The 11628-nt window shown below is 39.2% G+C and overlaps 1 protein-coding gene across 1 annotated transcript in view; it reads right to left on the minus strand.

Annotated features, from left to right (window-relative positions):
• LOC105446614 (NLR family CARD domain-containing protein 3-like) overlaps window positions 1–10654 on the minus strand; it is a 32088-nt gene extending 21434 nt beyond the window's left edge. The window contains exons 1-4 of the mRNA XM_030982560.1: window positions 10068–10654; window positions 7844–8142; window positions 4708–6242; window positions 181–345 (exon numbers count right to left, since the gene is read on the minus strand). Of these exons, the coding sequence (XP_030838420.1) occupies window positions 181–345; window positions 4708–6242; window positions 7844–8142; window positions 10068–10654 (2586 nt within the window). The remainder of the gene's footprint in view (window positions 1–180; window positions 346–4707; window positions 6243–7843; window positions 8143–10067) is intronic.
• Window positions 10655–11628: the final 974 nt, after the last annotated feature.

The following is an 11628-nucleotide window of genomic DNA, read 5'->3' on the forward strand; positions in this document are numbered from 1 at the left end:
CATGATTTATTTCCTTGTCAGTATTATGGCCAAATAATTCAATATATTTATATGAGAGTGCTAGTGGCTAATGAAACATTTGATTTCTTACAAGAAAGTGTGACAAAACAGTAATCCCATAATATGTATTCTTATATTTCGAAACACATCGTTTCCATTTGAAATCGTGTTTGGGTATACCTTTGATTTTGATGCATCAGTGGCCATCGTTGAGTAGAACTCATCACTCATCTTCACCCAGTATAGATACAGTGATCGAAGTTTTGGCATGGAGCAGAGACCTCTCGCGTAATGAGAGGATGCAGCAGAACCCAGATCTGCGTGTTTGTGCTGTAGCTCCTCAATCTGGTGATGTGACAGGACAGGTTGAATAGAGTGAATAGTATTGTGGAGTATAGACGACATGTCTGATTAAAGTTTCCAACTTTATTATGTTCAGCGTCATTAATGTAACATCATAAAGCTCTTAAAAGACTTTTGAAGCAAGAGAAAGGGGGAGAAAGAGAGATAGAGAGAGAAATACCAAACAAAAAAGGAAATGGGTGTGTGGCAAGAGCAAAGAAAGACGAGAAGAAAACAAACAACTGAGATAAAACATACATTTTTGAGAAAGGGAAACCTGTTTGTTCATGCAGAATAACTTTAATATCTCTCCCTCTACAGTGTACTTGATATTATATCTCATTCAGACGATTGACAAAACATAAATAATATTTAAATTGAAAAATTGAAATATTATTCATAGGATACGTGCCTTTAAAACGCGTTGTTATATATATATCTAATTCATTGTGGCAATCGGAAAAGAGAGAGAGAGAGAAGCTGTTACAAATGTTATCTTTCTATTAACAGTGTAAATATCTCCTTGAGACTATTGACAAAATAATGTAAGACTTCTAAAATCAAATTGCGACATTCTATTTATGGGATAGGTGCTTTAAAAATCCGCATTTATATGATTGGATATCATGATGAGATTGAAATGCAGTCTATTCACATAATTCACGATTCTTTTAAAATTTGTGAGAATACTCACACTTCAGTAATAGAGGGACTGCACCCCCCCACACCCCCACCCCTCGCCCTCTTTACATATACGCAGTTGCGAAGAGGCTACTTAATATGCAATTATACTCGAAGGATGGGTCTCTTGTAGACACTGGCGTACTAGTGGTGGTGGTGGGGGGGGGGGCTTGGTGACCCTGCCCCTGTACAATTGTATACATGTATAGCATGTATAGGCGGGGAGAGGTGTATTCCCCCGAAATCGGAATAATTATCTACCTGATAAGTTAGCGCTGATTATCACCATCAGAGACGAAGGAAGGTGTGGATATTGGGCTCAGACTTTGATTAATTGCCTGTGTGTCCAAAAGTGTCCTTAATGCAAAGTTCCAAATTAGAAAACGTAAAATAAGGTATATATATTTCATTAAACAAGAGGGGGTCGCTGTGATTCAAATCTGGTCCACAGTGACACGCAAAGTCTCCTCATTTCTGCGAGGGGCTAGATGGTACCCCCCCCCCTCTTCCAAGGTCTCGCGGGACTTTGGTCTCGTCCCGTAACGATAGTCTATCATAATTTTGTTAGTAACTCTCCTCTCATATATCTTCTGAGTCTTTGCTTTTAATTATCAACATTTCCTCAACAGAAAACGGGATATCCTCTCATATACTCGTGTATTACACCAAGCCGCTTATACTACAGGCTTATATAATATCGTGATTTTTATTTTTCAAAACGAAGAAAAGATGGGTGAAATATTACTGCAAAAAGATGCGGCAATTCCTAATAGACTACGAGAAGCTTTTGCAAGTGGTCTACCTACCCATAAATAAAAAGAAATTTCTAATAGCATTAATTGTTTAGTAAATAATAATTTAAAGTTCTACAAGACAATGTGACACACCATTCAGATTCTGAGGTCATCCACAACGCAAAGTTTCACTATTGCAAAAAGGAAAATCTCCTCTCTCAGTGGATACGCCTTCTCGCTTAATAATTTCATCTTTAACAAAATGTAAGCCATTGGTCTACATAACTACATAATTAGAGAGGACCGAGTCTCCATCCCCGAAATTGGAAAGGTCGCCCAAAGTAAAAGATATTTAAATGCTACCTATCCAATATGAATGGAGAAAAAAGGTGCATATTAAACCCAGACCTATTATACAATATGTGGTTCAAAATTGTCCATAGTACAAAACGTAATTTTGTACTTTACGTAACTTACCGCAAGAGTTACTATTCTGTGAAATGTTTATGAAATAGAATAGCTGCATAGACTTCTTATTTCGGGAAAGGGCGGAGGTAACCCCCCCCCCTCCGCCTTCATGGATTGACACCGGAGCCATTTCTGGATCGGCTCCCTCAACATGTTTGGTTAATACGCCACTGAGCGTGTGTGTGTATCAACAATAGTGACATGAGAATTGTAAAAGTGTAGGGGAGCACTGGCGGCAAGGAAAAGCGTCAAGGGAAAATGTCTTCCCATCCCGAGTGGAAAATGTCCTGCGTCCTAGGGGCGGATTTAGCTTTTTGCTGAGGGGGGGGGGGGGTGACCCAATTTTTTGGGGGGTGCTATTTTGAACCCCCTGTGGACCATCGTCCACGAGCGGCGTAGCTGCGACGCGATTTTTGTTGTTGTTGCTATTTTGAACCCCCGTAAGTGTTTTCCTGGCATCTACTAACACAATGGAGACCATAAAAAGTCTGGACACATGATGGCGTTTTTCTATGCACATCACATTTTCACTTGGCAGTCCACCCCCCGCCCCCGTAGATCCGCCCCTGCGACCTATAGTTTGTTTGTTAAGTGCCAATGTCAATAAAGATTAACCTAAACAAACACAACAGATGAAGAAGAAGCAGATGAACAAGAAGAAAAAGATGAAAGAAAAAAAATGATTTCGTCATATTATATTGGAGGGTGGCAAAGACTTTGACTGAGGGTGAGATTTTTCGCGATGTTCATCGCAGAGTTTTAACATTTCGACTTACATAATACTGAAATTGTGGATTCACTAAATGTCATACTTTATCTCTCTATTTCAAGTAAAGATGTGTATACTGAAAATGTTTTTCTTTATCGTTAATATGAGTTGGACTGAGCATTTTGTAGAAATTTAATTAATGATAAATGGAATGTTATCATACTAACCGGTATGGTGAATGGAATGTACCATGTATACTAATGTGATAAAATTTCAGAGATATCACATGATAATATTTAATATTTAGATGGTCACTTATTACTCTCCTACATCCATTTTAATTATACTTTGTATAATATTTTATATTTTTTCATTTTTACAAATTACAGCCATGACTTTCAAGTTGCCTTTTTCGTTTTGTCTTACACAGTGTCACAATGGATGGAGAATCAATATTTGACGAAATTGATGAAACAAATATCTTAAAATTTACCAAAACAGTGTACCAAAACACATAGAGACGAAGAGAAAAATGACAGAGGAAGATGCATATCAATGATAGGTAGAAAGGAAATGTAAGGAAAAGAGGGAAGAGCTGGAGGAAGAGGAGAGCAAGACCATTTCACAAGACTTTTAGGTTGCTATAGACTTCTCACCTTTGTAAATAGAAGTGAACGAAAGAGTGTAAATACCGAATTTTGTGTTCATGAATGAAATACTTTTCCTTATCTTATCAAGAAACAAATAGCATGCATTGGATAAGAAATAATGATAATTACGATTTAGGATTCATGAAGGTTTATACAATAATCAGAAACCTTGGACTGTGAAGCTGCAGCAGACATTCCTGTGTAGAATTTGTCATCCAGGTGCTCGTTAATGACCAACTGTCGTAAGCTCTGCAATGTAAAGAGTCCTACTGCTACATCAGACAATGATGCGTTACTTTCGAAGGACTCACTAACACCCAATGCTTCACGAATCGAGGAACTTCTTCTTATCTGAACAACAAATGAATTTTAGCATTCAATCTCTAATATAATACATACCATGCAAATGGTTTAATTTGTGAGAAAAATTCTTGTAGCATGCATTGGTTTGTAATAGGAAATTAACAAAAAACACCCAAGTTATTTTTCTTGATGTCTTCACCATTAGGCAAGCTTCTGACAGCCATGTATCATGAAAATAGCATGAATAAAAACACTAATTCTTATCATCACGAATCATGGAAGGTGATATGAATAGGACAAACCAAATTTAGACTTATCGGTCTTTTTAATTATCTGTAATAAGTGAACCTGAAAAGTAGATATCTATTGAGGTAGCTATGGAGGGCATATTGAATATAGAATGACCTAATTCTCTATAGTTCGTTTGGTTGGCTCAGCTTTTTCTCTTTGTTTAATCCTGAAAGAGCCTTACATCGTTACTCTCTTCCTTTCTTAGTAAGTCGTTTAAATTTATATAATTTATGAGGAAGAGGCAAACGGTGACATGATTCTCATGTGAGACTGATTGCACAATACAAATTGGAATAGAGCCCACTATAGTACGTATATAATGACGACATGGCAGTTCTAAATGATTATGGGTCAGAATGCTGGAAAGTAAATGTGTAGTTGCCCATTTGTTTGTTGGCAAATTTGCATAATCATACTGATTATGTAATTACTGAAAGCACACAAGATGTCAGTATTCCCTCGACAAAATAAAATTTACAATTAGATGAATGAAATGAGTTACGTCTACGATTGTATTCACGAAACTTACTACTTCCTTCCCTATTGGTTCCAGTGTGAAGAATAAAGCGGCGATTGGAGTTGAATCCCATTGAGAAGCTAACGTAAGACGTGTCTCCGTATTCAGCAGGTTCCTGACGGGACCAATGGCTTTTGTATCATGACATTCAAAAGCACACTGAATGATGAACTCCATGTCATCAACGTTCTTGCATAGGGCTTCAAGGACCGACGTTCCTACTTCACCTCCATGAGCTGCAGTGAAGCACAAGACATTTTCGAATGCCCTGTAGTCCGTTAACAGCTTGTGTGTTAAGATTCTGTTGAATTCGGGACGATTGTAGTTAAATAGCGATGCAAGGTAAAGGCTTGCGGTGTGTTCCTGCAGAAGCTTGTGAGGGAAACAGAACTCTTGAACGAATTGCTTTCCCTCTTGTTGTCTGATTTCCTTTGAGGCCAACCTCTTTTTCCCACTCAGAATCCCAACTTGACATGCTATTGCTGCAGCCTCACCGCAGGCTTCCATTTCCTCTTTGGTGAAGATGAGCTGATTTTTCAGCAACCCCTCGAAGGCCACACGACCAACCTTTGTAATGGCTTCAACAGCCTTCTCCATATGGCATTGATACCCTCCCTCTCTGTCAGTGTATCTTGAAGAATATTGTTCCCTCAGAGCGAAATCAATCTCTGTCATTAGTTGGGAGATTGTTTGTAGCTTCTCAGTTGTTTTGCGCTTAGATTCTACTTCCCACATGTAACACAGCATACAGCAAAAGATTGGGAATGGTGCCATATACTCAGAAACGAAACTGTTAGAGTTGATGAAGTGGATGAGACTGGATGCAGAAGCTGTGTCACTTTTGAAATACTGTTTGATGTATTCATATGTGTTTTCCTTCGTAAAACCCTTAACAAGAATGTAGGAGTACTTTTCATGGATTTTCGGAATGCTCTTGATTTGATCAGCTCCAAAAGGACGTGAACTAATGAGAACGGATGTGTTAATGAATCTCTCCCTTCTTGCGATCGAGACGATAGCAAGTTTACGGTTTTGACATTTTATGTCCATTTTAGCCTCGTCCAGTCCGTCCAGTAAGATCAGAACTTTCCTTTGATTCTCCTTGATGTAGTTATCAATCCATTCCCCGTTAATCTCTGTGTCATCTGGGAAATGATTCATAACGATATCACCAAAGATGGAGCTATCTTCTATGTCTCGAAATGATTCGTGAAAGAGAAGAGTGATATCTTGGAGACATTTACCCATCGCCCAATCGAGGGCTATTTTTGCAAATAATGTCGATTTGCCCACACCAGCTTCTCCAAGAAAGGCTAACCGTGTTATAAATCCTTTCTCAGTCTTTTTTGTAATGAAATTGAACAGATCCTCATATCGATGTTTTGTACACCCTAACATTAAAATGAGACTGACGTAGATATGCTGCAGCCATGTGCGTGACTCGGGGTCCATAGGAGATACTTTGACCTCGCTAAATTCTTCGATATATCTATCCTGTAACTTCTCTCTTAATCGTTGTACTTTGTCAGGCATCTCACCCTGTTCACCTGGAAAGAGAGAGGATCAGAACAAGATGCAGACGAGCGTGAGGATGATGGGTCAGACATTAACAACATCTCACCGTAGTACAGGCGAGAGAGAGAGAGAGAGAGAGGGGGGGGGGCTACATCTACGCACATTTGTTCACGCCTCCCCCAAATAGAGTACAAAAACGGAGAAATAAGAAAGGGCTTTCCTACTAGTCTATCGATTTAATCCAATATAAATACGGTCAAGCCATTTTGCAACATTGTAGTACTAGTAAGCCATATAGCCCTTAAATCCAAATCATTTTTTTTTGGTACCCCGCACAGTTCACGTTATTGGCTCAATATGTTCGTGAAGTTTCTTCGAAAACAGAGGGAAGATAGGCGTCAATCAGTGGACAATCAGGGGGCATCTGACAGCCTATCCTGACGTTAATCTTTGTCACTGATTTGTGTTTTGCAATGTCCATTCATACTACATCCTAATGACAAAGTTTGAATCAGAATTTATGTGTATTAAAGCAAAGACAGACCGGACGGTACCGCCAGACCAAAATAAGGAGCTCAATACTCCTTGTTCAAACCAATTTTTATCTTGAAATCAATTCACAACTCTGTATAAACAGTAGCGTATAGTAAGATTATGGCGCCCAGAGTAGTCAATGAAACTGCCGACCCCCCCCCCTGCCCCCTTCCCAAACTTATCTATGTCAATTTACAAGCGAGGGAGCAAGGCGAGCAGCTCAAGCAATTCGCAACGGAGCGCAGCGATCGAGTATAGCAGGCCTATGTAGGGTTTCGCTTTATGTAACAATGATATTAAACTATGTTTCTATTCATTTCTCTTTAAAGGTATTACAAATTTGTGTTATGGGGTCATGAATTAAGTTCAAATGAACATATTGGAAGCATACGCGATTTTACAATATTCAATGATCGTTGACGCGGTTGAAATCGAGTCTAAAGTGATGACATTGTAAATAATAAACTCTTTATGTTGTACAGCGCCCTCTCTAGACTGATATTACTTTAGCTCTAAAACAATGTTTCTTGAGTACGATCGACCGATTTGCTATTCCCGTTTGGAAATTATATATCGGAACTGCATATTCTGAGATTTTCATGGTCGCAGCTACCAAGTAACGGTCTTAGGCGCTATTTGAAATATTTGAAATTTACCGGGAGCACCAATTTCTCGAGGAGAAGAAGTGTTTTAGGGGCTTAATTTTGTAATACTTATAATACATCCACAGGGGCATCCAAGCATATCAAAATGTTAACGAATTACTCAAATCAAATGTTCAAAATTTCCCAAAACTTTGCATTACCTTTAAGTTGTGAACAAAATTGAAGAAAAGTGGAAAATACAGTAAGGGTACAGCAAGGTAACCCAATAGATCAGATTTTTTTCAAACGTTGAAAGTAAATTTTTTGGGGATAAAAATTGAATTCCATTTTAAACAATCTACGGATAACGCTATTATACGAGGGAGCAAAGCAATGAGAACTACACTTTGATTTTCAAGAATGGAACCACTTAAACATTTTCTTTGTGAAAGATTATATTCCAACCGTATCAAAGCTGATCTTCAAAGCTTTTGAAGACAACAAATTTAGTTTACCTTTTCCTTGCAGACACGTCTCCTCTATTTCTTTGAAGCCCACCGCCTGGAGAGCAGCTCTAAGCATGGGAAGTTGCTTGGATGGTTTGACCGTCTCTGCCCAATTCTGAAGCAGCATCACATTACCATTACTGGTCTTTCTACCTCCAGCCCAATTTGTCTCCAATGCCCGGTTGATATCAGGAATCTGGACTCCCAGCTCAACACCAAGTCTCATTACATTACCATCATCTGATACGGCGTTTGCTACTTTGATGATGACGTCATCGAATCCAAGTGTTTGCCTCGACGTTTGACCTCTAGAAAATATATTAATTTTTTTTAAACAAAATTAAAGCATTTCAAGATTCAAATGAGGTTTTATTCACGACTTGTCAAAAAGTCCAAAGACTAAAAATGCAAGTTTACATCAAACATATAATCATATAAAAAAAGCATTCAAAAACATATATTTATATATATAAAGAAAGCATAGCAAATGGGAAAGAAAGAAAAAGTTATATATATAAAAATGAATAAATGTTTACATCAAAACATCAAAGCGGTATCAAAACAAAAAAAAAGGAAAACAAATACACGATATAAAATATTGCTAGCAAAATTGAGTAAATGTTTAAATCAAAACAAATAAAATAAAATGTATACAGATACGGGATTTCAATTAAATGTAACGTATGAAAAACTGCGATAAAATGCAATACCATCATTCATATGGTGTAATAAATATTAACAAGTATTAAAAACTATAAAATTGGAGTATTGGCAGTGTGGTAATCACAAGTGTGACATGAGTACAGGACATGTATAAGCATATTGCACATGAACAAAATTGGAAATCCTTAGATATTATTGGTCACAGTAAGAATGGCAGATAATTAAAGAATGTTGTACTGTTAAAATCATTAGAAGAGAAAGAGGTGGAGAGGAGGAAGGAGAGACAGAAAGTGAGAGAGAGAAACAGAGAGGAGGAAGGAGAGACGACGGGAGAAAGAGGAAGAGGCAGAGAGAGCAGAGCAGAGAGAGAGAGAGAGAGACGGACAGACAGAGAGATAGGAGAGAGGGGATGGGAGTGAAATAGAAATAGAGAGGAAAGACCAGAACTGAAGAAGAGAAAAGGAAATTTGAAAAGTAACAAGTTCAAATAGAGAAAAGGGATGAGAGAGTGAGAGGAAGGATAAAAGTACATGCAATATCAAAATACGAATAAATGTGAGAACCTGCTGTGCCAATCATCATGACAGTTGATATTGCACATAATTAGATTGCTGAAATACATGATATACAGTGCGTCCCAGAAAAAACGAAACCGAGAAGTATCGATGTTTTATCATAACTTAATCACAACCATAATGAATGAATGATACATATTTGGAAAGCTTAGAGTCTCCTCTTTTAGTTGATGATACTCAGATGATGCATATTTTACGCATGAGTGATTAAAAGCAATTTGAAGGAAGGAAACCAAAAAGACGTTTGGCGGGCGGTATCTGAATTTCGAAGAAAAATTCACATTTCTAGAAAGTTGAGTTTCTGCCCTTTCATATGACACCTCATTCAGGAAAAATGAGCGAGGAATGACAAAGTTCTGTTTGTTTAAAGAAGCCCTTACATTTTCATAATTTTATTAAACGAATTCGTTTTCACTGGCTGCCTGCCGTATCAATAAACGAAATTAACAAAAGACTTAACTCCGTTTCGTTGACAATCAGCCGTAGACGAGAGTCTTCATGCATGGCTTATTGTCAACTAAACGGAGTTAAGTCTTTTGCGTGAAATATGCATCATCTGAGTAGCATCACATGAAAGAGGAGACTCTAAGCTTTCCAAATATGTATCATTCATTAATTATAGTTGTGATTAAGTTATGATAGAACATCGATACTTCTCGGTTTCGTTTTTTCTGGGACGCACTGTATAATATACTGATAATCACCTAATCCTCCATTTATTATTATTCAAGGATCGAGTGAAAGATGGTATGGGAGAATTTAGGTACCTCGAAGTTCTCATCTTAGGCAAGGACAAATCAAGTGCATTTCGTAAGGTACGGCTACAGTCAAGGACTCTGCTCTCAGGCAGGAGATGTCAATGAACTTTAGATTGGAGGAGTGATTCTGCAAATCTTAAAGAAAGGGATGTGCGTCTCTGAAATCGCTCGATGCTTACAGAGTGGTTGTTTGTGATCCCTGATGTCCAAACAGGTGCTGCAAATTCTAGCACTGGCCTGATGTACAAAATGTATATAGTAGCAAGATCCTTGGTGGTAACACCATTTCTCCGAAGCTTAGTCAGGAGATAAAGTCTTCTGGAAGCGATAGAGATCAAACGGCTGACCTGCCCATCCCATTTGAGATCATCCTGAAGGAAGACCCCTATGAGCTTAATGGATGAGACAGCTTCCAGTGTGTTAGAGTTGATGTAAAAAACGATGGGTGGCGGGGGTTGGTGAAGAAATGAAATCTGCATAGCTTTACAATTATCAGCATTCGGGACAACGTCATTGTCTTTGCACCATTGGATCAAGGAGTCTAGATGCGACTGCAACTCAGATGGATGCGTTTTCTTCAAGACCTCCACGATTGTCAAGTCATCCACATATTTCCAGCGGTTATCACTTTCAACAGCTGCATCGTTGATAATGACCAACAACAGGACCGGTCCGAGGCAAGTACCTTCGGGTACCCCACAGGTGATGGCTTGTTGTTGAGATGATTTCCCATGATGGCGGACAGTCTGCGCTCTGTTGGAAAGGAAGCTGCAGATAGTAGGGATGATAGAGTGATCAACACCTAAGTCAATCAACTTGTTCATAACAATGGTGTGCTTGACATGGTCAAAAGCCTAAGAAAAATCCACGACGCAAAGGTTGGCGAGAGTGCCATCCTTGTCAAGCTCCCTGTGGATGGTGTCAAGCAGGCTGACCAAGTAGTGCGTAACTGACGATCCACGAAGATTACCAAACTGGCGGTGGTCAACGGGCGGATGTTGCTCATGATCCAGTCCGCGAGGAAACCTTCAAAGATAAGCGCTAACGTGGGCGTTTTTATGGAGATTGGCCGGAGCTGATCATAGCTGGTAACAGGATTAGTTTTGGGAATAGCACTGATAGATGCATGTTTCCATATGTCAGGGAAGCAACCCTGACTGAGGCAAAGATTGAAGAGAGTGGTCAAAGGTTCAGAAAGTTCATAAGTGAACTCTTTCAACAGTCGCGAAGAGGGGGGGGGGGGGTCATTTGGATGACAGGCCTTGGCAGTGCTGATTCCACAGAGGCGCTTATAAACCCTCTGACGGTCGATCACAGGAGGGGGTGAGGGCGCTGGTAGAAAAGTCGACAGAGCACCCCTGTCTAGTGGTGGTAATGAAGAGCAGATGGCAGCGAAGTGCGTGTTTAGCTCATTATCAATGTCAATATCTGATCTGCCGTCAGATGAAAGATTGATCTGCTTCTTGCGGATGCCAGCAAGATGTCGGATTTGCTGGTGCCATTTCCCAGGCTCCGATTTCTTAAGATGTTCAAGTTTGCGCTGGTAGAATGAGTCCTTTTGCGTTATCGATCAACCCTTGTACATGGCTCCTCAACCGTTTAAAGTCTGGATTTCCATGTCGAAAGCAAGAATCAATCGCGGCGATTGATTGCTCTGCGAATCTCATCATTCATCCATGGCTCGTCATCTAACCTTCGTTTGACAGTAACAAGTTCAAAGTATTGTCTGAATTTGGTGTTGATTAAGTCATTGAACTCTGAAGACATGTCATTAGCATCAAAGTCCCCGAGAATAGAC

Source organism: Strongylocentrotus purpuratus, unplaced genomic scaffold, assembly GCF_000002235.5.
Source record: "Strongylocentrotus purpuratus isolate Spur 01 unplaced genomic scaffold, Spur_5.0 spur5_scaffold_12, whole genome shotgun sequence".
In the NCBI taxonomy this organism is placed as follows: Eukaryota; Metazoa; Echinodermata; class Echinoidea; order Camarodonta; family Strongylocentrotidae; genus Strongylocentrotus; species Strongylocentrotus purpuratus.